Source organism: Lynx rufus, unplaced genomic scaffold, assembly GCF_022079265.1.
Source record: "Lynx rufus isolate CCGP_SWC_20201006 ecotype Redwood Valley unplaced genomic scaffold, mLynRuf1.p SCAF_15, whole genome shotgun sequence".
In the NCBI taxonomy this organism is placed as follows: domain Eukaryota; kingdom Metazoa; phylum Chordata; class Mammalia; order Carnivora; family Felidae; genus Lynx; species Lynx rufus.
The window spans coordinates 50,424,212-50,448,840 of NW_025814829.1; the positions used below are offsets into that span (position 1 = coordinate 50,424,212).

Genomic DNA, 24,629 nt, shown 5'->3' on the forward strand with positions numbered 1-24,629 from the left:
CCTGGGTGGCTCAGTCAGTCAAGAGGCTGACTCTTGGTTTCGGCTCAGGTCATGATCTCTTGGTTCATGGTATTGAGCCCTGAGTTGGGCTCTGTGCTGACAGCATGCATCCTGCTTGGGATTCTCTCTTTCCCTCTGCCCCTCCCCACCTCTCACTCTCTCAAAATAAATAAATAAACTTATGAAAAAATTAGTCATTAGTGTTTTGGTTTTTTTTTATAGTTGCTGATTAATTAATTTATGGACTTGGTTTATTAATTTCATACCTCCTGCTGTTTTTTATATTCTACTCCTGCCTCATAAGCTCCTCTTTCTTCTAGGCTTCCCCTAATATTTACAGGGCTTTGAACAAAAATATGAATAAAAGTCCACAGATCCTGTGTTTAAATATGTAATAGTTGTAAATAAAGCCCATCAATTATAAGTAAATGGTATTCTAAAATCCTTCTTGACAAATATGCCTTTATAACAACCTCAAAGTCTAGGTTCAAATTCAGATTTCTTGGACTTCCAAGCCAGAAAATCATGGCTCGGGAGAGCAGTGTCCTGCAGCTTGCACCCATTCTGCTCTCAACGTGGCTCCATCCAACACAATTAAAGACCTTACGTATGTGTTTAAAGATCTCCCCACCATCCATCCACGCCCCATCCACACCCTTGCAAACAGTTCCCTTTTGGTCATCTCTTGGGTCACAGGGATGTGACCACTGGTGGCAGCTCCCACTCTTGTAACGACAAACTAGGGAAAGAGACCTATACAGGATCTGTAAGTAGGCTCAGGGCTGTTTGGGCAGGAAATTCAGAGGTTCTGGGTATTGAGACCAGGGTCAAGAAGGTGGGCACATCCCCTTAGCTCTATAGATTCTGCCTGGTAGTAGAGGTACAGAAAAATGCAGAAGAAAAGGAAAGAGCTATAGCTTAGGGCTTAGGAGAGTTACCTGATTCTTTAAGTGAAAATGTCATGAAGCACATCCTTTGATAATACTTTCAGTGCAAAATTGCATAGTAAGCTGTGTTTTCCCTTTCCCTCTTAAATAATAGTTTAGCTAAGTAAAAAAATCTAGATTTATGATTATTTTCCCTTCACCATTGTTCTGATTTCTACTGCTTGAATTAAATACCTGATTTTAATCTCAATGTCATTACTTTACAGGCAATCTGCAATTTCACTTCATGTATCAGTTTGAAGGGTTGTCATGAAATGTTAGCCCTTGTCGTTTATGGACAGCAGTCTCATCAATCCATGGATGCATAATAAATACCAGCAATGGTCTTAGAAGTCATTTGTGGAGGAGAGAAATTGCAATGCTCTTCTGCTTCTTCTCCATCCCCTGCTTCTGCCTTCGTTTATTTGGAAGGGGAAGTTCACCCACATTTTTGACCCTATGTTCCTGTGAAGTTGGGTGGCTGAGGCAGGCTAACTGTTCTTATCCACAAGGCTAGTTATTTCAGTAAATTTAGAGTATGCTATGCTAATTATGCTAGATGGGAGTAGGGAGAGAAGAGCCCAGTCCTGCCTCAAAGCCCAAGATGGCCGACAAACCCTCCACCTGAAATGCTGGTATGTCATTCCATATTTGGCTATCTGGCCTTGCTCCAATATCTCCTTCAACAGAGAGCCCTGAGGTAGGGGCAGGGTGGGATATAGACACTAAAACCTCCCGCTGGAATCTTTAGCAGAATTAAATTCATCTTCTTTATTGGATAGAATAGATGGTACAACTGAAGCACAGAGAGGTGAAACTTTATACCCAAGTTATAAAGTTCGTTACTGAAGTAGCAGAAAATTGAACTTAGATCTAATGTCTGGCTCAGGAATAATTCCAGGATCCTTTATTGAGCTTTTCACTTCTCTATTTTCTCAACCTGCTTCCTTCACCAAGGGAGTTTCCTGCACCACATTCTCTACCAATATAATCCTTAAGACAAAAAAAAAAAAATAATAATCCTTAAGACAACTGCATGTGTATGGAAGGGGCAGAGATTTTGGAGTCAGGAAGAGCTGGGTTTGAATTCTGCTTCTACCATTTGCTAGCTCTGGAAACTACAAGTGTTAATCTCTTGGAGCCTCAATTTTTTCATCTTTAAAATAGGGATAAGGACACGTGTTTCAAAGCATCCTTCTAAGGTCACTATGAAGCTCCTAGCTCTGTACTTGGCCCACAGTAAGAAACTAAATAAGTGATTGGTGTTTTTATTGGTGTTTTTTTTATTAGTGTTTTTCATTTGAACGCATTGACTTTGGCCCCACATTCCTCTTTTCTTTAAGGGAGCTCTTATCTTCATCCCATATTTGCCTTTGTGGGTGTTTAATGAATTTATGGAAAGTTCTCCGGGTAGAGATACATCTCATTTGCTGAGAGGGTAGAACTTCATACATTGTACACGAAGACTAAGAAGTGGTGATTGATATTATTATGTGATAAATGGAGAGTTGACAAATAGAACATAGCCATTTGATGCAGAATTCGTGCTTGGAGTTTGTTCATAACTCATTAGTCTGCTCCCAACCCAGCATATGAGTCATAGCCCCTGAATGCCAGCCTCGGGGACATGGAGACCAGCTTCTCCTTGACCGCATAATGTCAGAAGGCCCTCAGTGTGAATGTGTTAAGATGCTCAGCTACTGCATAATTAGTGTCTTGGTTCTCCTTCCTGGATTTCCAGCATTTGCCCCCATATCGCCCTGGGTTGTGTCACCCTGTACTGCCTCTCACTTGACATTCTCATGGGAATTCCTGACTGATTCCTGGAAAATGGGGGATGGGACTAAGTTATGAAAGTTTCAAGGATTTTGTTACAGATCCGTGTAAGTCATCAGAGAAAGAGAGCGTGGGATAGTCGGGATAACATTTTAACTCCAAAGGTGGAAATTATATTACTCAACCTCATGATTCTTGGGAAACAAGGAGAGTCTCTGCTTCTTGGCCAAGGTTCATGAGATCCAAAAGCTACACATACTCAAGCTTCTGGAAACCAAAGTAGCAGGCTGTCATTATGAGAAGACCCAGTCAGTGTACCACTCCAGGAACTTCAAGGGAGAAGTGGGAATGGGTACCATTGTCCCCCCAAATTATGATAATGTGGTTTCAGATTTTAAATACATGGCCGTGAAGTCCCTGAGCTTTGATGTATTAGAGGCAGGCCTTCCTGAAGGACACTTTGAGCGGTGTGTAAGAGACAATAGAGAACATGTATGAATATTGACTTTCAATTAAGACAGATTCCTTATCTCATGTTGGCATTTACTACTAACTGACCGACCCCGGTAAGTTATCTGCCATGTATAGGCTTCAGTTTCCACATCTGAACACTGGGGATATTTAATACCTATTTCACAGAGTGCTTGTTTCTTTTGAGGATTAGAGGAGCTCATGTGTCTAAAACATTCATCACAGTGAATGGACCTTATTAAAGGCTCAATAAATGGCAGTTTTCTTAGGTGGTAACCAAGTCACATATGTCTGTTGGGCTAAAGTAATTGAATATTTATTAAACACCAACTCTGCCCCAGACACCTTGCATCAGATACTAAGCACAGAGATGATCTTGTTGTTCAGTCCTCAAGATGCATGGGTCTATGTGTCATGTCTTATGACCATTTTGTTTTTATCTCCAAGACTCCATGAGAGCAGAGACTTTGTATGTTTTCTGTTAATGCTTCCCCATGGTCCAGAAGAGTAAATAAATTGAACAAATATTCACTGAAGTTTTATTTCTACCAGGCAGTGTTCTAGGTATGGGCAGATGTAAATGTACAAATCAGTCCCAAATCTGTAAGTTCCTTGAGGAACTTACATTTTGGAGGAATGAAGCTACTTAATAATAATAATAATAATAATAATAATAAATTTGCCACAAACCTTTTTTTCTAACTTGTGTATAGAAACTTTCCCTGAAGAACAGAGGTAATTCAGAAATACCTGGGCCCCAGGTAGCATGATGCCATTTATAAGCCACCACCACAGACACGTTTTCCAAGGTCACCAAGCCTCCTTACAGCTTCTCTGAGGGTGACATGTAAATGTGGGGTCTAAGAGAACATTGGGCTCATTTGGGGAGAAGAGTTTCACACTTCTAGCTTAGGAGTCTGGTCTCCAGCCCATAGGACCACTTCATCGTTCCCCACCCTAGAAGGCAGCACGGGGCCAAGCCTGGGGCCCCGGGGGGGGGGGGGGGGCGGGGGTTAAGAGAACTTGCCCTGACCAGTAGGTGTGTGCCTGCTGCATTTCTAGATCTGTTCTCCTCGGGGACCGAGTGCCTCCTTCATCAAGAAAGCTGCCAGCATTCACAATTGGAACATATACAGGCCAGCAGGTTCTGATTAATCCAAATTGGAACTATTCAAACAGTCACAAGAAGAGATCTTTTCCCCTGAAGGAATTTACATGTGAGGAGAGACTAAGATGGGAAATAAACATTTCTATAATGATTAAAGTTAATTGGCTTGAAAGGATGCCTCTGAAAGAAATGCTTTCTGGTTTTAGTTCCAATCTATTTCGGGACAAGCCTGTTTTTCATAAGATTGGTAACTGCAAACAGATACTGCCCTTTCATTGGAAACAGATGGCACAGGACATAATTAAAGAAGTATGCACTGGCATCTCAAATAACTGCTTTCAATTACAGCATTTCAAGAGTATTAAGGGGAAATATTTTAAACAAGACCACTGCAAAAATAGATTTTGTCATTAACTTTGAAATAATATTTGACTTAAGGCTGAAATTTCCATGTGCCAGGTCTGGATCTCACAAGCTGATGCTGATTGGTGCAAGAGAAATTGAATCATTATGGTCCTATCGTTCAAGGGGGAAAAAAATCTTCTTTCTCTCTCTCTCTCTTTTTTTTTTAACACAGAGAAAAACTGTATTTTTCCTCTGGTAAGACTTGCATTTTATTTTGCACTTGAATCTCAGTCATATTTCACAACCTTGAGGGGCTTTCATAGTGAAACCATTTCAAGGTGAAGTCCACGAATGTGTTATGAATGTGGCTGTCTCTGTGTGTATGTAGGCGGTGGGGATAGGCCTGCCCCCCACCATGAAGTATGTTTATATGCCCTGTAGCCCACATTGTTAAGTATATGCTGTACATGTTCATGCTGAGATGTATACATAAAACCTCCATATTAGGTGACGGGCAAAGTGGGCAGATTGCCTGGGCTGGTACATTCGTAATCTGAAGTTTGCTTATTGTAATTTTTCTCATTAGGTCATTTTAATGGAGATTATAATAATTATAAGATAGTTGCACAACACTGACAAGTTACAAAATGCCTCCCTCGTATTGTGCTGTGTAACGTATTGGAATGCTGTTTATTTCTCTGAACAAATACTCATTTACTGAGCGTCTAACATACGGCAGGCCCCGGGGCCAAGCGATAAACAATGAAGCTCCTTCCTTGCCCTCCTGGAGCTTATGGTCAGATGGTGGGTATAGACAAGTGAAAGATCAGAATGCAGGATGGAAAAAAAGCTACGGTGGAGGGTAGTCAGGGTGGCACAGAAGCTCTGAGTAGGGTACCTCACCCCAAAGGTGGCTTCTCCTCTTTAACCTTAAACTTGGTTTTCGAAACAGGTTAATGCAACTGTCCAATACAGGTATCCCCTCCCCCTTTGCAAAAGATGGCAGTGTGCCCCTTTGCTTTGACAGAAGGCCTTACATTTGTGCCTGTTTTCATGAACCAAAAGAAATCGGAAGAAGATGTTTGCTTTCACACACACACACACACACACACACGCACACACACACACACACAAAAGGTGAAAAGTGAAAATAGCGTTTCAGGTTTGTTTTGCAGAACTGTTAGGAAGGGCAGCGCACACCCTGAGAGCCACGGTGAGGCCACCAGGTTCCTTCCCCGGAACTTCCCTGGGCATTTCAGCATCCAGCTTTGAACTGTGTCTTATGAGCATGTTTGCTTTATCGAGTTTATTTTTGTATCCATTAGCAAGATGTGCCCTAAGGTATCAGAAAAGCCTGAGAGAGGTTATTTTTGGGGTCTGGGCATGCCCAAAAGGTTTTCCATGTAAATTAATGGTAATTGTTTCTTCATTTTACTCCATTTTGGCTTATAAAAGATTTCATAGGAACACTCCACTTTCAGACAGCGGGGGTGGCGGGGGGGGGGGGTGGAATCTATATATCACCTTAGCGGCTCAGGCACATATACTTAAAAAAAAATTTTTTAACGTTTATTTACTTTTCAGAGACAGGGCATGAGCAGGGGAGGGGCAGAGAGAGAGAAAGAGACACAGAATCTGAAGCAGGCTCCAGGCCCTGAGCTGTCAGCACCAGAGCCCGACGTGGGGCTTGAACCCACAAACTGTGAGATCATGACCTGAGCTGAAGTCACATGTTCAACCAACTGAGCCACCCAGACACCCCCACATATACTTTTTAATGGACCAATGGCTCCTAATGATGATAGCAGCAATTGGGCAGATATCGTACAATTTACTGATCACTGATGGGCATTAATGAATCAATAAACACAGCATACATTTACTTTTGATTATATGTACACACTCGGGTACACACGCGGGGAGAGACAGAGACAGAGAGCACATGCACGTGCCATACTACTCCTTATCCACCAAAGATGGGTGTTAAGCTCTGTCTACCTGTGGGGATGGGTTAGGTCTAAGCTATCCCTGCTGTCACTCACCCAACTTTCACTAATGGTGTGCATTCTTAAATTTTTTTTTTAATGTTTTATTTATTTTTGAGACAGAGAGAGACAGAGCATGAGCAGTGGAGGGCAGAGAGAGAGGGAGACAGAATCTGAAGCAGGCTCCAGGCTCTGAGCTGTCAGCACAGAGCCTGACACCGGGCTCGAACTCACCAACTGCGAGTTCATGACCTGAGCCGAGGTCGGACGCCCAACCGACTGAGCCACCCAGGCGCCCCAAATGGTGTGCATTCTTGACATGGCTGAAGGAAGGGTTGTGGTGAATAACAAGTAAAAGAGCAAAAAACTAACCAGTCCATGCAGCTCTCTTTTCACCATATGGATAATATATAGAATGTTGCAATTGGATTTTTAGACTTTTAAAAATTTTTTTGGAGTAATTAAGGCTTTAAGGAGCTTAGTAATTTCCTTCAAGGTTGTACTCAATATTCCACTTATCCATGAAGACATTCAGATTAACCCTACCCAATAATTAGCTTTTCCTTATTTTGGATACTCTCTATAGTTTGTGTGTGTGTGTGTGTGTGCGTGTGAGCAGGGAGGGGCAGGAGGAAGAGAGGGTGAGATTGTGTATCTTATATCCTTTATTTTTATTTATAGGGAGTGAAAGGCAGTATCATGAATGTTAATTCCATGTGTTCAAGAAAACAAGAATTCTGGACTCTGGCTAAGGGAGGGGTGAAGGAGATTTAATACCCTAAATGATGATGAAAAGTGAAGGAAGAAAAATCCTTTTAATAAGGAAACTTCAAATTCTTCAGGGGAAAGCCCTTTTTTTAAGGGTTGGGGATGACCCAGATTGGTGGACTAAATGACCCCTATTCTCCACCTTCCCCTGCATCCATACCCTTACCACAGTCTCATTGTGGGGGTGCATTTCCATGCGTCTCAGACTTTGGGCTCAGCCGTGTGACTTGCCTTGACAATGTAGGTGGGATTGACCGGGCCAGTTCCATGCCCAGGTCTTAAGAAGCCTCACATGCTTCCTCTCACTCCCTGTTGCCTCTGCTCCTTCTATGAGAGAAACATGCCTTGGCCAGCTTTCAATCCCAGGACAATGAGAGACATGTGGAGCTGAGCCACCCCAACTGGCCCAGAGAAACACAGTCACCCAGGGATCTACCCAGCTGAGCCCTGCCTCGCCTCAGCTCAGCCAACCCACAGATTTTAAAAATAACTGATTGTTTCATTAAACCCCTGAATTTGGGGGTCATTTGTTATTCAGAAATATTGTGTCAAAACTAATTCATATACTGCGGAAGAAATGTTGGTGTCTGGAGGGAGGAAGCACGTGGAGCTAGACACAGGCTTCCTTCTGGCTCTTCCCCTGGGCCTCCATAATCTCTGGAGAGGCAGCTATCTGGGAAAACGGCCGGCTTGCCTGGTGGTCAGCTGAATTCCTTGACTTGGTGAAATTCATTTCCTGCTTATTTGACCAGAAACTCTGCTTTTCAAAATTTAGAGCAAGATCACACAGTTTGAGGGGTGGGAGGGTATTACTTGTGGTTCATAAATCTTCAAAATCTGACAATAACCAAGCTAAATGCAGTCTGGGGCCAACAGATTAATTTAGGATTGTCTATGCTTCTTATATTCTAAAATACTATGTAAACTCCTGGATTATAAAGGATAATCCCAATTTTTTTTTTTTTGGCCTGGTTTAGTGCCAGGTAAATACAAGAATTAATTAATTAATTAATTAATATATAAACTCTTTTGCTATAAGGGCAGTTCTCCAGTGATGTGGTCCTTATTGTCAGCCGGGCAGGGGGTCATACAATCCAAAATCCCATTTTTAGCATGTGCTTTTGGGATCATTTCTGGTAAAGATTGCCTAAGGTAAGTTTCTCAATGAAACAGTCTCTTTGCAACAGAGGTCACTGGCAATTTCAGGAGCAGCTCCAGAGTTAGGATGTCCCTTAAGGAGAGTGAGACAGGAATTTAAATTCTGCTAAAGAACTAAATGTTAAAGGTTCCTGGGTTGTCAGGCCTATGTTGCACAATCTGGATAATCAGCTGAATGTTCAATTTGTCCCTTTCTTCTCCAAGCCATTCTCAATGTCACCTAATAGCTTTCAGATTCCTTCTTGCCCAACTTTCTCCCCCTCAAATCATGGGATTTATATTCCGTGATTTCGGAAGACATAGGCTGAGACTTTGAGTGATTTAATCTTTCTTAACCAGTCCTTATTAGGAAATCTAATCACCTATACTTATACAGACTGAAGGCTAATTGCCTCAACAAGCACGCATTGAGAATGTCAATGAGCAATTTAAAACTATCTCCAAGGTCAATGTCATTGGTCCCATCTGTCTTCTCTCCTTGATCTCAGAAAAATCCATCTCTGCTGTACAGGATTATACCTTTGAGGTGATGACCAGATGCCCAAGTGGAAGCATCCTGTTGCACAACCCTTGGACTTCACTGAAGAGGTACGTCTAGAAAAAATAATCATAATCATTATCATAACAGCTGGGATATTTACCAGATGTAGGATCATCAGGGAAGTTATGCTTTACTAAGTGCTTTACTTTCATTAGCTCATTGAAACCTCACAACGATCCTATGAAGTCGTAACTATTGTCAACCCCAGGGATGTTAAACCACTTGCAGTTAATAAGTAGTTGGGATGGGATTTGCACTCTGGTCTATCAGACTTCTCAGTTATTGCTTTTCACTACTTTGCTGATGCTGCGTCTGCTTTCACGATTTTGCTGAGACATGATTTTGCTTATTTTCTCAAAAGACAAGGACATTTTTTTCCACTTGTCCTTTTTACAAGTAAAGGGTACTCTGAATCTCACTTCATGCCAACTTTCTCTTGAGAGAACTCCAACAACACTTAACAGCTTCTGAATGTAGCAGTGAATGACCCTAGCTCTTTTCTCATTTAGACTCTTTCCATTCAGTCCAAGGGTCACCACACTGAAGTGTCAAACAAGATGGGTTTATGAAGGAAATACAGAAAAATCTAATGTGTTACTGAGAATTTCACAAGGTAACAGACACAAGAACTACTGTGGCCTTACCCCAATGAGGTCCTTACCTCTGCTGAGTTTTACCATAAACATTAACTTTAAAAATAAATCTCACATGTTTAATTTGCTATTTTCTTCTTTCTGAAAATAACAAAGCATTCCCAAGAGATTACCTGGGGCTAAGGAGAGTAAATCACTGTTTTAGGCAGACCAAAGTTTTGAAGAAAGTCTACTCAAAGAGATTTCATGTGGCAAGCTGTCTAGGTCCTACTCGTGGGACAGGCCATAGAGTTAAAAAAAGAAAAGAAAAAGAAACTTTTTCAAGACTATGAGAAAAGCAGTACTTTATGCTATTTAGAGGAGCTTGGGAGACTTTCCCCCTCTTTGGTAAATGCCACAAAGGAGGCATTTCTCATGAAAACTTAAGTAGGAGACAGGCTGTAACATGGTGAGAGCTGGCCTCTGGGAATAGTTATGGGAGAGAGCGTGGAGCCAGGACCAGTAATTATGAGACACCAAGGAAAAAAGCAGAGGTTGCATAGACGTAAAATATTCCGAGAGGAAGAAAGAGAGTAAATACTTTAAATGAAAGTAGTTCTCACCATACAAAACCCAACAGCGTTCACATCTGGTGTAGCAGAAATTGTATTAGACTTGGACATATCCTGGAAAGTATATTGAAAACTTGGATATATGTTTCAAGCTATGCTGGATCGTCGAGAGACCCGGCATTTGAATCTTAGACCCACGTTTAACAATGTGAGTGACCTTGAGCAATGTATGACAGCCCCAAATTCATTATTTGCAAAAACGGAAGTCATGAAACAACATATGTGGAAGGACCAGCATACCTAGTAGGTGTTCGAAATGTATTTGTTGCATCTAAATCATATAGCCAGTTTACACGAGGGACAAGAAGGCCTATTGTGGCCAACAGAACTGGGAATGGATCTCAGATTTCTCAAAACCAATCACTTGGTAACCATCAGGACAAGAGGATAGAGTTCGGCTACAGAACTAAAAACGAACAGGGTGGAGTCACTGAGTGCCTAAGCGGACAGCACTGTGGTAGGAGCAGAGAATAAAAAAGGAGCACCTATTGGGCACTGCTTCTGTCAATCAAGTTTAGGTGGCTCGCCACAAAAAGAACACAAGCATTGGGGTCAGACTTGCTTTCAAGTCTTGACTTTGCGTGTGTGACTTGGGTATAGCCTTTTCCAAGCCTCGGTTCCTGCATCCATAAAATGGGCACAAAAATACTGCCCTGCCATTGAAAGATTACAGATGATTATGAAAAAATGCCCAGCAGTTAGTAGACGTTTGATGCATGGCAGTTATTGTTACTTAAAAGGCCGTAGCTCCTTCTGAGCAGAAACTGAACCTCATGAATCTTTGTATTCTTCATTGTGTTTAGCACAATGCCTGTCATATATTAGGTATAATAAATCTTCATTAAATGGATAAATAAATAAAAAAAAAAGTGTTCAATGTTCTTGCACTAATTGCCATCAGATGGAGCTTTTGTCTCACTTGAGAGTTTTTTCCCCTAAAAGACCAACCGAGCACCACCTTTGACTTCAAGACAGAAGAACTACTTGGGAGTGTAGCATATCTTTAAGACAGAAGAACTACAATAGACATAAATTGGCTGGCTGGGGGTGTTTGCCTATTAATGGCACATTCAACTCCCACCTAAACATTGGTCATACCTTTGGTTTTGGACTCAGTCCTATATTCATTTCCCAGCGCCATCATGTCTGACAAGTCACTTTGGGAAAGTTAGTTACCTCTTTGAACTTAATTTCCTCATTCATAAATAATGACCTTAACAGTTGATGTGAAGATTGAAGGAGACAGCCTACGTAGAGTGCCAGACATATAATAGGCAGGGCAAGATTTGAAACTCGGTATATGACACCAAAGCTCAAGCTCTTTATATTACATTTGATTTCCAAAGGGTTTTAAACTCCTTGAAGAAAGGAGCCATATCTTATTCAGAAGCACTTTGCATATACCTTAGTGCCCAGCATAACGCAGGGCAAAGAGTAGACATGTAATCAATACTTGTGGAGCTGAATTGCTTCCAACTGTTATCCATTCTGTAAGTGAATCAAGAACATTTCTGCTGGAAAATATGCCTTTGGGCCCAAGGAACCATAATTGATTCACAAAAACAAGAATACCGAAGAAACTTTCTTTCCCTTCTTAATATTATGAGACTGGTTGTTTGAGGGGAAAAAACACAGACATTCTATCGTTTTGCTTTAATAAAGCTTTAGGCGAGTTAAACACTTAAGATGCTTCTAGAAGTGAGTAACAGAAAACCTAGATGAAACTAGCTTCACGAGTAAGTACGTTTATTGGCTTGCATGCTTGGAAGTGTGTGTCAGGACTGGTTCATCCAGTTCAGCGATGTGATCAAGGATCCAAGTTCCTTTTGTCTCTCTTCTGATAACAGTGTTGGCTTCATCACGGATGTAAGTTGCTCACTGGTAGAAACTAGGCTACATGTTGCCTCATTCATTTCTGGAAAGAACACATGAGAGAAAGTATGCCACTCCCAAGCCCAGAACATATTTTTTCCCTTCATAACGTTCCCACTCCTCAAACAGTAATTGTCCTTGGGACGCCTGGGTGGCTCAGACACTTGAGCAGCCAACTCTTGATTTCAGCTTAGGTCATGATCCCAGGGTTGTGGGATCGAGCCACACATGGGACTCCGTGCTGAGTGTGGGTGGATCCTGCTGGGATTCTCTTTCTCTCTTTGTCCCTCTCCCCTGCTTACACACTCTCTTTCTCCAAAAAATTTAAAAAAAAAAATAAAAAAAAACCGAGTACTTGTCATCAGTGGAATGCCATGCACTGATAGGCTTAGATTAGGGATCCTGGCAAGGGATATGATATGATGGTTGGAGTTGGGGTCAATTTCTCAAATGCCATTGTTTCTACATAGGGGTGGGAGTGGAGTGGGGAAAAGAATGAAGGGGATTCAGTCACTGTGCCCCAGCAAAGAGTAGCATGTTTGCAGAAAAGATGTGGAAGTTTTGTCTAGATGATATAATTGGGCTGACCCATAGCTGGTTAAATAGTTCCCTGGCTAACAAGCTAGAGAGAGAAGTGACATATCACATACATCGGGAAGCTTCCATTCCTTTACCCTGCCAGCCAGATTGGGTTAAGTGCTCCTCCACCCTGCTTTTAAACAAAACTAGGAATTATTTCACACAAATACAGCCTGTTTATTATATACTTATGTAATTAGCTTCCAACCCAACCACGAGGCTGTCGAAAGCACATGTGGCCTTACCATCTTATTAGCCTCACCACATGACACAGAACCTGACATACAAAGAGGTCAATTTTTAAATATGACTGAATGAGCAAAACAATGGGTAGAAGTTTTAGGAAGGGAGATTTCAAATCCTCGTATGGGTGAAAAGAAAACTTCCCAACAATAAATGTATTATGTAAATTACTAACAGTCATCAATCACTTAACCATAAAGAAGATGGATGTTGGATGAGGATACCTTTTAGGTTTCTTTTGATCTTGGAATTCAATGATGTTCCGAGTTTACTGATGGTGATCATGATGTACACCACATGATGGTGGCCCAGATGGTTCCCATATAGAAGTCAGGACATCCTGGGTGACAGGAAGGTGCTATGATCAGTTGTTTGGCTCATGAAAATTTGAACCTTCTCTCCAGGGCCACGATCTCTACAAAGGGAGCACATTCCATTCTCCATGTCAGCTGTGATGACCAGTCCTTGCCGATTGTGATGTGGTGTGCACTTAGCATTCTCTGTTTATAGGCCAGATTCCAAGACAACAAGAAACATAATCGAAAGAAGCTCGTGAGCCACTATAGTACCAGAGACGGGGAAGGTATTTCTTAACAGCTCGAGCCATCTTTAGCTCTAACAGTCTTTAAGGAAGAGCATAAACAAACACAGAAGTCAACGTGGCAGACGTCCAGTGTTTACCTGGTGCTGGGTATTGCGCAGGCCCTCTGTTTAGGGCAATAATGAGCACACGGAGACAAGGTTCTGGCCTACAATGAAGTTTAGAGTTTAGTTGGATATTTGCAAGATGCACACATTGTGCGCGCGTGCGTACACACACACACACACACACACACGCAATACTTGAGAAATGTACAAAACAACATCCAGGGCAGCAAAGGGGTGATCAGACACTATAACACCCAGGAATGTTCTACACACAGAACAGCCTTCTACTCACCTCCTATCCTGTGCTAACCGTTCAGTTTGCTTCTAACACAGACACTTTATCTTATTAGGACTACTTTTTAAAAAAATATGTATTTATTTTGAAGGAGAGAGAGAGAGAGAATGCACACAAGCAGTGGAGGGGCAGAGAAAGAGGGAGAGGGAGAGAGAGAATCCCAAGCAGGCTCCTTGCTGTGAGCATAGAACCCAATGGGGAGCTCGATCATACGAACTGTGAGATCATGACCTAAGCCAAAATCAAGTCAGACTCATAACCAGCTGAGCCACCCAGGCACCCCTAGAACTGACTTTCTTAAACTCTTTGAGTTCACTAAATATTTCATGCAACCTTAGCTTGCTCTCTGTTGAAGTCATATTTTTAGCACCATTTTTATTAGTATAAAAGTGACACATCATTCTTCTACCCCTCAGAACCAGTGAGCATAGTGGTATATGTTCTCTCATTGTGTGTGTGTGTGTGTGTGTGTGTTCTTTCACAAATTTATGAGGTTTTCACATGCTAGAACACTACATATATATATATATATATATATATATATATATATATATAGCTCAGTCTTTAAGGAAGAGTGTAATATATACCTAGACATATTCTATATCTTTATATATATATATATATATATATATATATATGCAAAATTGTTAACTGTGGTTTTCTCTGGGGGAGGAATAGTGTTGGGACTTTTATTCTACACTCTTCTACATTGTTCTTTTAAGGAACAAAGAAGTATTTGAATAAATTACTGAAATTTCTAAGGGAGAAAATACAATCTCTAGTTGCCAGTTGTCCAGTTGCCAACGAAAAGTACCTATTCTCTTAATCTGACTCATGACAGTGGTCTTCATCTTTGGGGGCAGGGCAAGAAATGAAAAAAAAAAAGGTACTTTTTTTTCCCTAGAGGGGAATAAAGACAGAAAAATGAGAAAGAAGAGTCTTGAGTTTTTACTAGAGCCCCAAAGTACTTAATGATTAAAAGAGCAAGTTGCAGGGTGCCTCGGTGGCTCAGTCAGTTAAGGGTCCAACTTCGGCTCAGGTCACGATCTCATAGTTTGTGAGTTCGAGCCCTGAATCTGGCTCTGTGCTGACAGCTCGGAGCCTGGAGCCTGGGTCAGATTCTGTGTCTCCCTCTCTCTGCCCTTCCCCCACTCATGCGCACGCGCGCACGCTCTCTCTCTCTCTCTCTCTCTCAAATAAACATTTAAAAAATAAATAAAACAACAACAACAAGCAAGTGTCAGGGGATAAAGGGCACTCTACGCTGGAGAAGTAGTCATTCTCAGAGGGCTTCTCAGGGGGCAGGAGTCTTGTGTAGAGAAAGCTGAACCACCTGGAAATGAGGGAGCATGAGTCTTAGAGCTGGTTCTGCTAAACCCAGATCTTTGAACCTGGAGGAGTCATGGCATCTCTGTTGGCTTCAGTTTCTCATCTTTTAGGATAGATAATTCTGGAATATTTGAAAACTGAAAATCACCAGGGACTCTAAACTCTTCAACCTTACCAAGTAAAGGCAATGAAAAGGAAAACGCAAACAAACTGCAAAACGAACATCTGTCATGGCGTTCCATCATCATGTCATACACGAAAGGACACATTAGTGCCAAAGTGCAAGGACACAATCTTACGTTTAAAAAATTAGGGGCGCCTGCGTGCCTCGGTCAGTTAAGCGTCTGACTCTTGATTTTGGTTCAGGTCATGAACTCATGGTTTGTGAGACCGAGTCCCAAATCGGACTCTGTGCTGACAGTGCGGAGCCTGCTTGGGATTCTGTCTCTCCGTGTCCCTTCTCCACTTGCACTCTCTTTCTGCTTCTCTCTGACCCTCCTCCGCTTGCATGCTCTCCCTCTCTGTCTTAAAATAAATACACATTAAAAAAAAAACTTTAAAAAAATCAGCCTTGTGTAAAAACTCTCAAAATCTGCCCTTATTTGTCTCTTTGCTTCATCGGCAACTGCAAACTTTGTCATGGACTGCACTTGGGAACCTCAACGCCAAGCCCTGTGAATTTCTTCCTGGGGCTACAGTGCCTTCGGGCTCTGATCCTGTGCCTGACCCCAGACAGCTCACCGAATGGCAAATTCAGAGACTGCAAAGGTGGAGTAGAAGCCACACCGCGGGGCACCGAGGTTCAGCACTGAGAAAATAATCATTATTGAATAATGGCCACACGCCAGGTACACATGTGGGTGACGAAATTCCACGGAGAACAAAATAAACACAGGAGCTGCCTTCATGGAACTTATTCTTTTCCATTAGGGAACCAGATTACTAACAAGGACACAGGAAATATGGAGTATATCAGAGGGTCTTAGATACCACAGAGAAAAAATAAAGCCTAGTAACTTTGATAGGTAGTCATTCAAGTGTGAAAAGTGGTCAGGAATGGTCTTCCTGAGCAGAATCTGGAAGGAAAGGAAGGAGTGAACCGTGTAGATATCTAAGGGAGAGCACTTTGGCACAAGGTCTAGTAACTACAAATGCCCTTAAGTAGGAAGTGTGCTTGATATAGTCCAGGAACAGCTAGGCTGGGAGGTAAGACAGGGAGGAAGTTGAAGTCAGAGGTAGTAAACACACAGGACCTTAGGAGCTCGGAGAAGGACTGGCTCTTCTGAGTGCACAGCGAGCTAGTGGAGGGGGTCATGCAGCAAGTGACACAGTCTGATTTATGTTTTAATAAAATTGCTCTGCTACTGTATAAACTCTGGGTGGACAAAGGCAGAAGCAGGGAATCCAGCTGATGTTGTAATTTCCAGCCTAGGGAATAAAAAGAATAGACAGAGGAAGGTGCTCCCTGAAACATACACACGCCTGTGCTGTTTCTCCTGCCGCTTTCAGGGTTGGAGAAATAGGGAAACAATGTGTTTTTCAGTGGGAGGAAGGCTAAGATTTAGAAATACACATATCTGTACCTGTGTATATATGTTTACTATATCTCCGTATGTTTGCTATATATCTTTAGATATTTGCTTATACTGTATGCTACACATGAAATGTTTCTTGATGACTAAATGCTTTCCCTCTAGTTCCACCCTAATTTTAGTTCCCTTAAGACTTTCCTTCTTACTTCTACTTTTATTAGTTAATTATTTTATATATTCCATGGAAACCCCATGTATCAGTCAAGATGGACCAGGTTATGCGGCTGTAACAAACAGACCTCAAAATCTTGATTTAACACCACAAAAGTATATGCCTAATGTGAATCAGCAGGCGGACGCTGATGGTATTGGTTACAAGAGACCAGATTGAAAAAAGCTTCACTTCAACCCTTGGATCCACAGTTGTTGAGGCAGGAAAAGGGTACGTGGAAAATTCTGTACTGCCTTTTAAAGCCCAGAAATAACATCCACTGTTTTCCCTCACACCTCACTGGAGTAAGTCATACAGCCCTACTAACTTCCATGAGGAAGGAAAATGCAGTTGTACCAAGTACCTGGAAGAATAAGTGGAAAAACGTCAGACAGTCCTAATGATTCCCATGGTCTGGCTCTCTTTCTGATTGGATCCCATGTTTGCTTTGCTTTTACCCTTACAATTGGAGCTTTCCTGGATAAATCTTCCCTGTTTATCTTAATTGAAATTTTTATTACCTATAAATACCCCCAATCACTCATACTCATGTTCAGATGACATTGTGCATTACCTTATATTGTAGTTATTTTTGTACAGACATACAAGTGACATCTGCTGTTCCGAGTGCTCACCTATCTTTTTCTTTACCTGACTAGGTTGGTCTTTGTAGCCAGAAAATCAATCCAAAGAGGTCCTAGGGGGAAATGTATTTCACAAAGATTAAAAAAAAGAAAATGGAGATGCCTGTTTCCTTTAGACCCCTTCTGTTCTTGGATAATACAACCTTCCCTTCCCATCTGTCATGCCCTCTTGGGTTTCCAATACATGTGGCAATGGGAGCAAGGAATTCCAGATGTTCTCTGCTGCCTGAAGCCCAGCCAAAGTTCATTTTGTTAAGTGCTTGCTAGCAAGGGAAAAGCAACAGCATCAAGTGGTTCTGTCGTTAGACTGACGCACTGGTGAGTGGTAGGGCGCCATCTTGAACAGTGGTGTTAGGCTTCCAACTCTGAAGACACTCTAAGACGGTCCCAAACAAAGACATTATTTTGATTTTCCAGGTTGGGGACTGAGCTCCACATGTCATCTCACTATTCAGAGTATCACACTTTCTTTCTTGACATTCTAGAGACTCCTGACTGCATAGCAATATGACGTGGAGAGGAAAGTGCAAAGCTGCAGAAGCCTTCCAGGTGGAACCATCTTTTCAGACTTCTTAAACAATTATCTGATTTATTAAAAGTAAGGTCTCCTCTTAATTAAGTAACCTGTGTTAAAGATTGCTATTTTTGTCAGCAGTCCTATAAATAAAGGAGAGTGAACACGCAGGGTGAGAAGAAGCAATAGAGCGATGCCAAGATAGACAAAAATCCTTGGGAGGACCTGGGTGGTGGCGGGGGGGGGGGGTGCGGAATGTCATGTTTTAAAACAGACTCCTACATTTTGCCATGAGTAGAAACAATATTTCATTTGTTTGACTAAATAGGATGATTCTTGCAAGCGGGGACTGTTTTTCCTTTTTTTCTTTCCTTGCATACTGCAGCCTAACATTTTGCATCAATGTCTACAGGAGACATCAATAAACACTTGTCCAATGAACAGACAGAAATGGTACCAAGCTTTCTTTTTCTATCCAACAGGTGGCATTGTTGTTTTATAATTGGCCTTAGAACCAGCCCAGCAGCTAAGCAACCACCAACATCTGTTTCTGTTGTTGTTGCTGTTGTTTAAAAAAAAAAAATCCCACCTATTGTTCATGGAATAGGGCAGAAATGACGAGAACACATATTCTTTTTAGAGCACTTTATTGTTGAGAAGACAAATATGGCTGATGAGTCATTTCTATTACAGGGCATTAGCGAATGATAAGAAATACTTAGCTTTCCCCCTTTCGATTCCTCTGGATGGACGGAAAAGGAATTCTGTGTTTTCTTTGCATTTCTGTCAGTGACCCATTTAACATAACGCACACAGCTTTAATTTACACATTAATTCCCTAAATCACTTACGTATTGAAACAGTGGCATTTACAGACTGTGGGTTTCATGCTTATTATTCAAAGCTGGAGAAGGAGGGAGCTGCAAAAGAAAGACATGACCCTACCTCTGTCGACCCTGCCTCTATCGTCCAAAATTTGTTGCAATCTAAGTAGTGAGATAAGATATATAGAAATCATATTAGTAATCATCTAGGCAATAATTTAGTAATCTAGATAACCTAATAATCTAGTCATAATCTATGTTAATTTTCATGCTAACAATTTGAACTAAGTATTAAACATTATCTTTATGTGACTTTTATTTCCTATAGGAGCTTAATTAATTAGTGCACTTCTCTCTTGACTCCTTGAAAACAAGCATAAAGATTTATGCAAACATGAACTTATTAATTTAACTTCAAACATGACTAAACTCCAGAATGCCAGTAATTTACTAAATATCATGAGAGTGTGCCTCTTTTCCCAAAGGTACCTCAGTTACATTTTATCCATCCTCTTAGTAGAAATTAAAAGTGTATATATATTTATACTTCTTCGTTGCTTCCTTGTCAGGAAAAAACTGTGTTCAGCTGTGAGAAGAGTGGCCAAATGACTAATTAGGATTACTAAAATTTCATCCATTTTGATTCACTAATATAAAGCCTTTAAAATAGGGAAAGTGTAGGGGCACCTGGGGGCTCACTCGCTTAAGCGTCCAACTTCAGCTCGGGTCATGATCTCACAATCCATGAGTTTGAGCCCAGCCTCGGGCTCTGCACTGACAGCTCAGAACCTGGAGCCTGCTTCAGATTCTGGGTCTCCCTCTCTCCCCTGCTCGCACTCTGTCTCTGTCACTGTCTCTCTCTCTCTTTCTGAAAAATAAATAAACATTAAAAAAAATTTTTAACAGGGAAAGTGCATAGACACATATATACACATAAGTTGATATATATATCCAAAAAATAGCTCATCTTTTTCTATCCTTCAAGAAATAAACAAAAAACCCACACAAACTCCAAAAATCTATAACCTTTCTTTCAGTCCAAAAATAAAATATTTCCGGGGAATGAGGAGTGAGGGTTGAGGGGAAACAGCAAAAAATAAGGGAGATCCATTTAGGCACAGTTTGATTTCTAATCAGGGTATAGGTTAGCAAGAACATGTAAATATCATAATCTTATTTAGAAATTTACCAAGCCACTTTGACAGCTCATTTTATGAGCTTGCAAGTATTTTTTTTTTCATTGTTGAGGAATGGGGTATTTTGGTTAATCTAATAATCTGGTTTATCCTTACCGTGGGTACTTATTAACTCATTCCAGCTGAGTTTCAGGATTCCTAATTGGGCATCTGGCCACTTTACATGCAGGCTGAAAAGATTTTATTTTCAAAGGGAAATGACTAAGTGTTATGAATACACATTTTAAATTTCTACTAAGATATCAGTAGGAGTATTACTGGTATCCCTCATCGCAAATTAGAACTATAATAAATTGCTAGAATTCTGAAGTTTATTTGTCTGACATTGTATTAGTACTTGAGTGTTTGCTTAATCACAGTTCAAAAGAATGAAATGTTTTCTTGTGATTCCCATGCTTGTTTTCAAGGGTTGAGAGATGATGCCTTTATATTTATTCTTTAAAAAAAAAAGTAAAGAAGAAAAAACTTGGACATAATTTTGACTCTGGGGGAAAATCCATGGCTCCCTACATTGCGTAAGATCTATTTTTGCATATTTGTTAAGACACTTCCTAGGTTTAGTTACTTTATTTTCCCATCACAGGGAACTAGTTATCAGGGTATCAAACATATAAAATGTTGCCTCGATGCTTTTCAACTTCTTTTGTTTTCTGGAAAAACCCTAAAGTCAGGTCAAGTTTTATTTCCTAGTACTAGGAATAGCCTCCAGAAGTTTCTAGATACTTCCTAAGTACTCATGAGGCAATGTGTAATGAGAAAGGGGAAATGCTGAGTGCACATCTGGACAAAGGCTTTGGGAAAAATTAGAGAGAAGGCTGATACCCCAACATGGCAAGGTGTGTGGAATGCAGGCGTTCTTAACTGTGTTGGTTGGGAAGAGATGTTGTTTATAAACCTTCTGGAATTCACTTGAGTAATTTGTGTTAAAAGAACCTTTAACAACGTGCAAACTCTTTGACCTTGCAATTCTTAAGGAAACAAATGGACTTTTGTACAGGATCTATATACAAGGATAGTCAACACAATGGTTTTGGTTTTGGTTTTTTATAACAACTAAAAATTCATAATAACCCGGTGGCCATCAATAGAGGATTGGTTAAATAAGGTATACCAATTTATATATAACAGAATGTTGTAGAATGATTCAAGAGGAAGAAATAAATACCTTTATTTATTAACATGGAAAATGTTCATGGCATATTGTTGAGTGATAAAAAGGAGATTACAAGTGTTGATACCTTTGTAGGAAGAAATATGAACATACATATGTGTGCATGTACGAATAGGAATAATCAAGAAGACTACCTACTAAAATTCTAACCATAGGGTCACCTGGGTGGCTCAGTCAGTTGGGCGTCCGACATTGGCTGGGGTCATGATCTCGCGGTCCATGAGTTCAGGCCCCGCATCAGGCTCTGTGCTGACAGCTCGGAGGCTGGAGCCTGTTTCAGATTCTGTGTCTCCCTCTCTCTCTCTGTCCCCCCCCCCCCGCTCACGCTCTGTCTCTGAGAAATGAATAAACCTTAAAAAAATAAAATAATATACAATACAATACAATACAATACAATACAATTCTAACCATAATTTTGTTTAGGTAAGATTACGGATTATTTTATTTTCTTCTTATTTACTGTGCTTTCTGCATATATATATATTTATGTATACACACACACATATGTACATAAATACACCCAGGAAAGTAAAAAAAAAAAAAAAAAGCCTATTTTTATTACACACACACACACACACACACACACACACACAGCAATGAAATGAGCTCCTGAAGGTAATGTGCATGCCTTGGTTATCTATCTCTCCAACTAATAGCTTTAACTTCCAATTTAATAAATATTTTGAACAACTCAATGTGCAAGGCTCTGTACTCCTTTGTTTCCTCATCATTAGGCCTCCCTTCTGCTCCCTTTCCTTCCTCTCTGCCCCCTCCTCCTGTCCCCTTAGGTCTCTCTCTTCCTTTTCCTCCCTCTTAGTCTCTAGTCTCTTCCCCTCATTTCACAACCCCTGCACTGGCTCTCTTCAAACACCTGCCACCATGCTCTGAGAGATCAGTCTTCACTCACGCTTCCCATTCCCTTCTATATTCCCTTTCAGTTTCATTGGCTCACTAACCTTCTGCCACCTGGATTTTGCCCTTACCTCTCAAAGAAAATTTATCTGGCAAAACCATGAATAAATTCCCAATTCTAGTTGTTCCTAACGAACCGAGAATTCCAGTAGTCTCATATGAGGGCTTATTTCTGTATTTTCTTCTGGTCTTTCCCCGTGTGTGTACATAATTTCACAGAGCTATAACTAGCATAGAAACAATCTTTGTATTTTCTTTCCTTTTTAACATAATACTGTTACTTTCTATACCTTCACTCCATATGCATCATAATCACCCTCAACATTTGCACAGTAGTGGATGATTTTACTTATGGCTAAGACCCTAGGCTTTGGAGTTCTCTTGCTTGTATTCAAGTCTTATCTTCACCACCAACTGTCTACGTGACGTAAGTTAGCTAGGAATGCACCCTTTACTTTTCTCATCAGTGAAATGGGGTAATACAGTACTACGCCGTAGAGCAATTATGAGGATAAAATGAGATGATGTATACTAAACTCTAGAACAGTGGCAAGTACATAGTAAATATTCAACAGTAGCTATTTTTATTATAGTCTATCAAAATGCACCTTCCTTAACGTGTACACTCTCTTTTCTAGACTTTTAAGTTATTACCTATATGTTGTTATCATAAAGAAAGTTGCAGTGGGCATTTGGTGCAAATAAGTCTTTTTCTGTCTTTTAAATTTGGTTTGATTTTAGAATATAATGCCCTAAAAAAAGAAGTCCCAGAATTGGAAAATGAGAGGGTTCAAGAAGCCTGGACATCTCATGTCTCTGGCACACTCTTCTTCAAATGACAATTTTTATCTCAGTTGTCATCTGCCGTTGGTGCTTACGCAAGTTCTCCCAAATACAACTGACACGGATAGCGTCATTCCTTCAATGACTGACAGGGCCATAGATGTAAAATTGGACTCCATTGTCACGTCAGTAAGAATCTCTTTGACTTTCTATTGTGGCCAGTCTTTTAGATGCTTACCCACCTATTAAATTTTGTCTTGCATAAATCAGCTTCTCCTTAATGTTCAAAACTATTGATTTTCCCCCACAAAACTGCTCTGCCTCCTGTCACCTCCATCTGCCCCTTATAGAGGGACACCTCTATGCACCCAATTTCTCAGGACAAAAGCTTGGCGTCACCCTGGGCGCTCCACACCCAGCCCATCAGCAAGTCTGTCTCTTTTTCCTCAGTAGAATCTGGAAATACGATTCAATCAAAGACAACCCATGCTACAGAGGTGCTCGAGTGACTTTTTTGGATTGACACAACTGTTCCATATCTTGCTTATGGTGTGATCACTTGACTGTGTATATTTGCCAAAGCCTATTGAAATGTACACTTACCACGGATGAATTCTCTATATGTAACTTACACCCTTATGAAACTGATTCAAAATTTTTCTCCTGCAAGCAAGACAATCTTGCATTCGACTTACAGTGCTTTGCCCTTTGTGCTCTACAAGAAATCCAGTTTTCCAACACATTTTGGTCTTTGTCCTTGATTTCCCATTTGGATCTAGATTGTGTCTTTCCCCAAAGCTGCAAATTCATAAAGGCCTCTCCCTACTTGGTCTTGTCTGAAGAATTTGCTTTTACAAGAGGACTCGGGCCATGTAGTCAATTTATCTTGCAGCAATTCCACCTGACAGGGTTGCCCAGTGGGAGAGGGGTCATCTGTCCTTGAAGCACCCAGCACCTTCTTGAGCAACTGTGCATAATGGCCCCTCATGCATGGCACCACCTGGAGCTAGCTGTTAACAGTGCTTGAAATGACTGCCCTCATCAATTTTATTTTGAGGCTGAGTGAAGGCTTGGGAATGCCAGAGGGACGACACTGTGAGTAGTTATTCAGATGTTGACAGTTCACATCCCAAGGGAGTGAGATTCAAGTTAGGGGAAAGGGATAAATCCAGAGAAAGAAGAGTGTTCAAGAAGGCCTGACATAAAGAGTTCTGGGGAATTAGGGCAAACACTGGGTACCCAGAAGAAGGAGTGAAGATTCATGAGAAGCCAGATGCTCCGGAAGCAAAGGCAGGAGATCCTGTTTTATAATTGTACCTGGCTTCTTGCTTGGGTTGGAGCTCTACAGATACCTGGAGCTTCTAGAAATAGAGCTGAATTCCTAGTCCCCCTTGGATATTGAAATGCAGACCACTCCTTTGGGAACCCGCCCTAAAAAAACGTATCCTTTCTTTTTTTTTTTAAGTTTTTAAAATTTATTTATTTTGAGAGAAAGAGAGCCCCAGTGGGGGAGGGAGAGAGAGATCTCAAGCAGGCTCCATGTATTCACTGCAGAGCCAGATGCAGAGCTCGATCTCAAGAACCATGAGATCAT

General features: G+C 41.0%; 1 protein-coding gene across 1 annotated transcript in view; it reads right to left on the reverse strand.

Moving 5' to 3' along the window:
• The window catches only part of MROH9 (maestro heat like repeat family member 9), a 138,781-nt gene extending 122,625 nt beyond the window's left edge, over positions 1-16,156 (reverse strand). Inside the window, exons 1-2 of the mRNA XM_047076468.1 lie at positions 15,990-16,156; positions 15,183-15,252 (exon numbers count right to left, since the gene is read on the reverse strand). Coding sequence (XP_046932424.1) covers positions 15,183-15,252; positions 15,990-16,156 — 237 coding nt within the window. The remainder of the gene's footprint in view (positions 1-15,182; positions 15,253-15,989) is intronic.
• Positions 16,157-24,629: the final 8,473 nt, after the last annotated feature.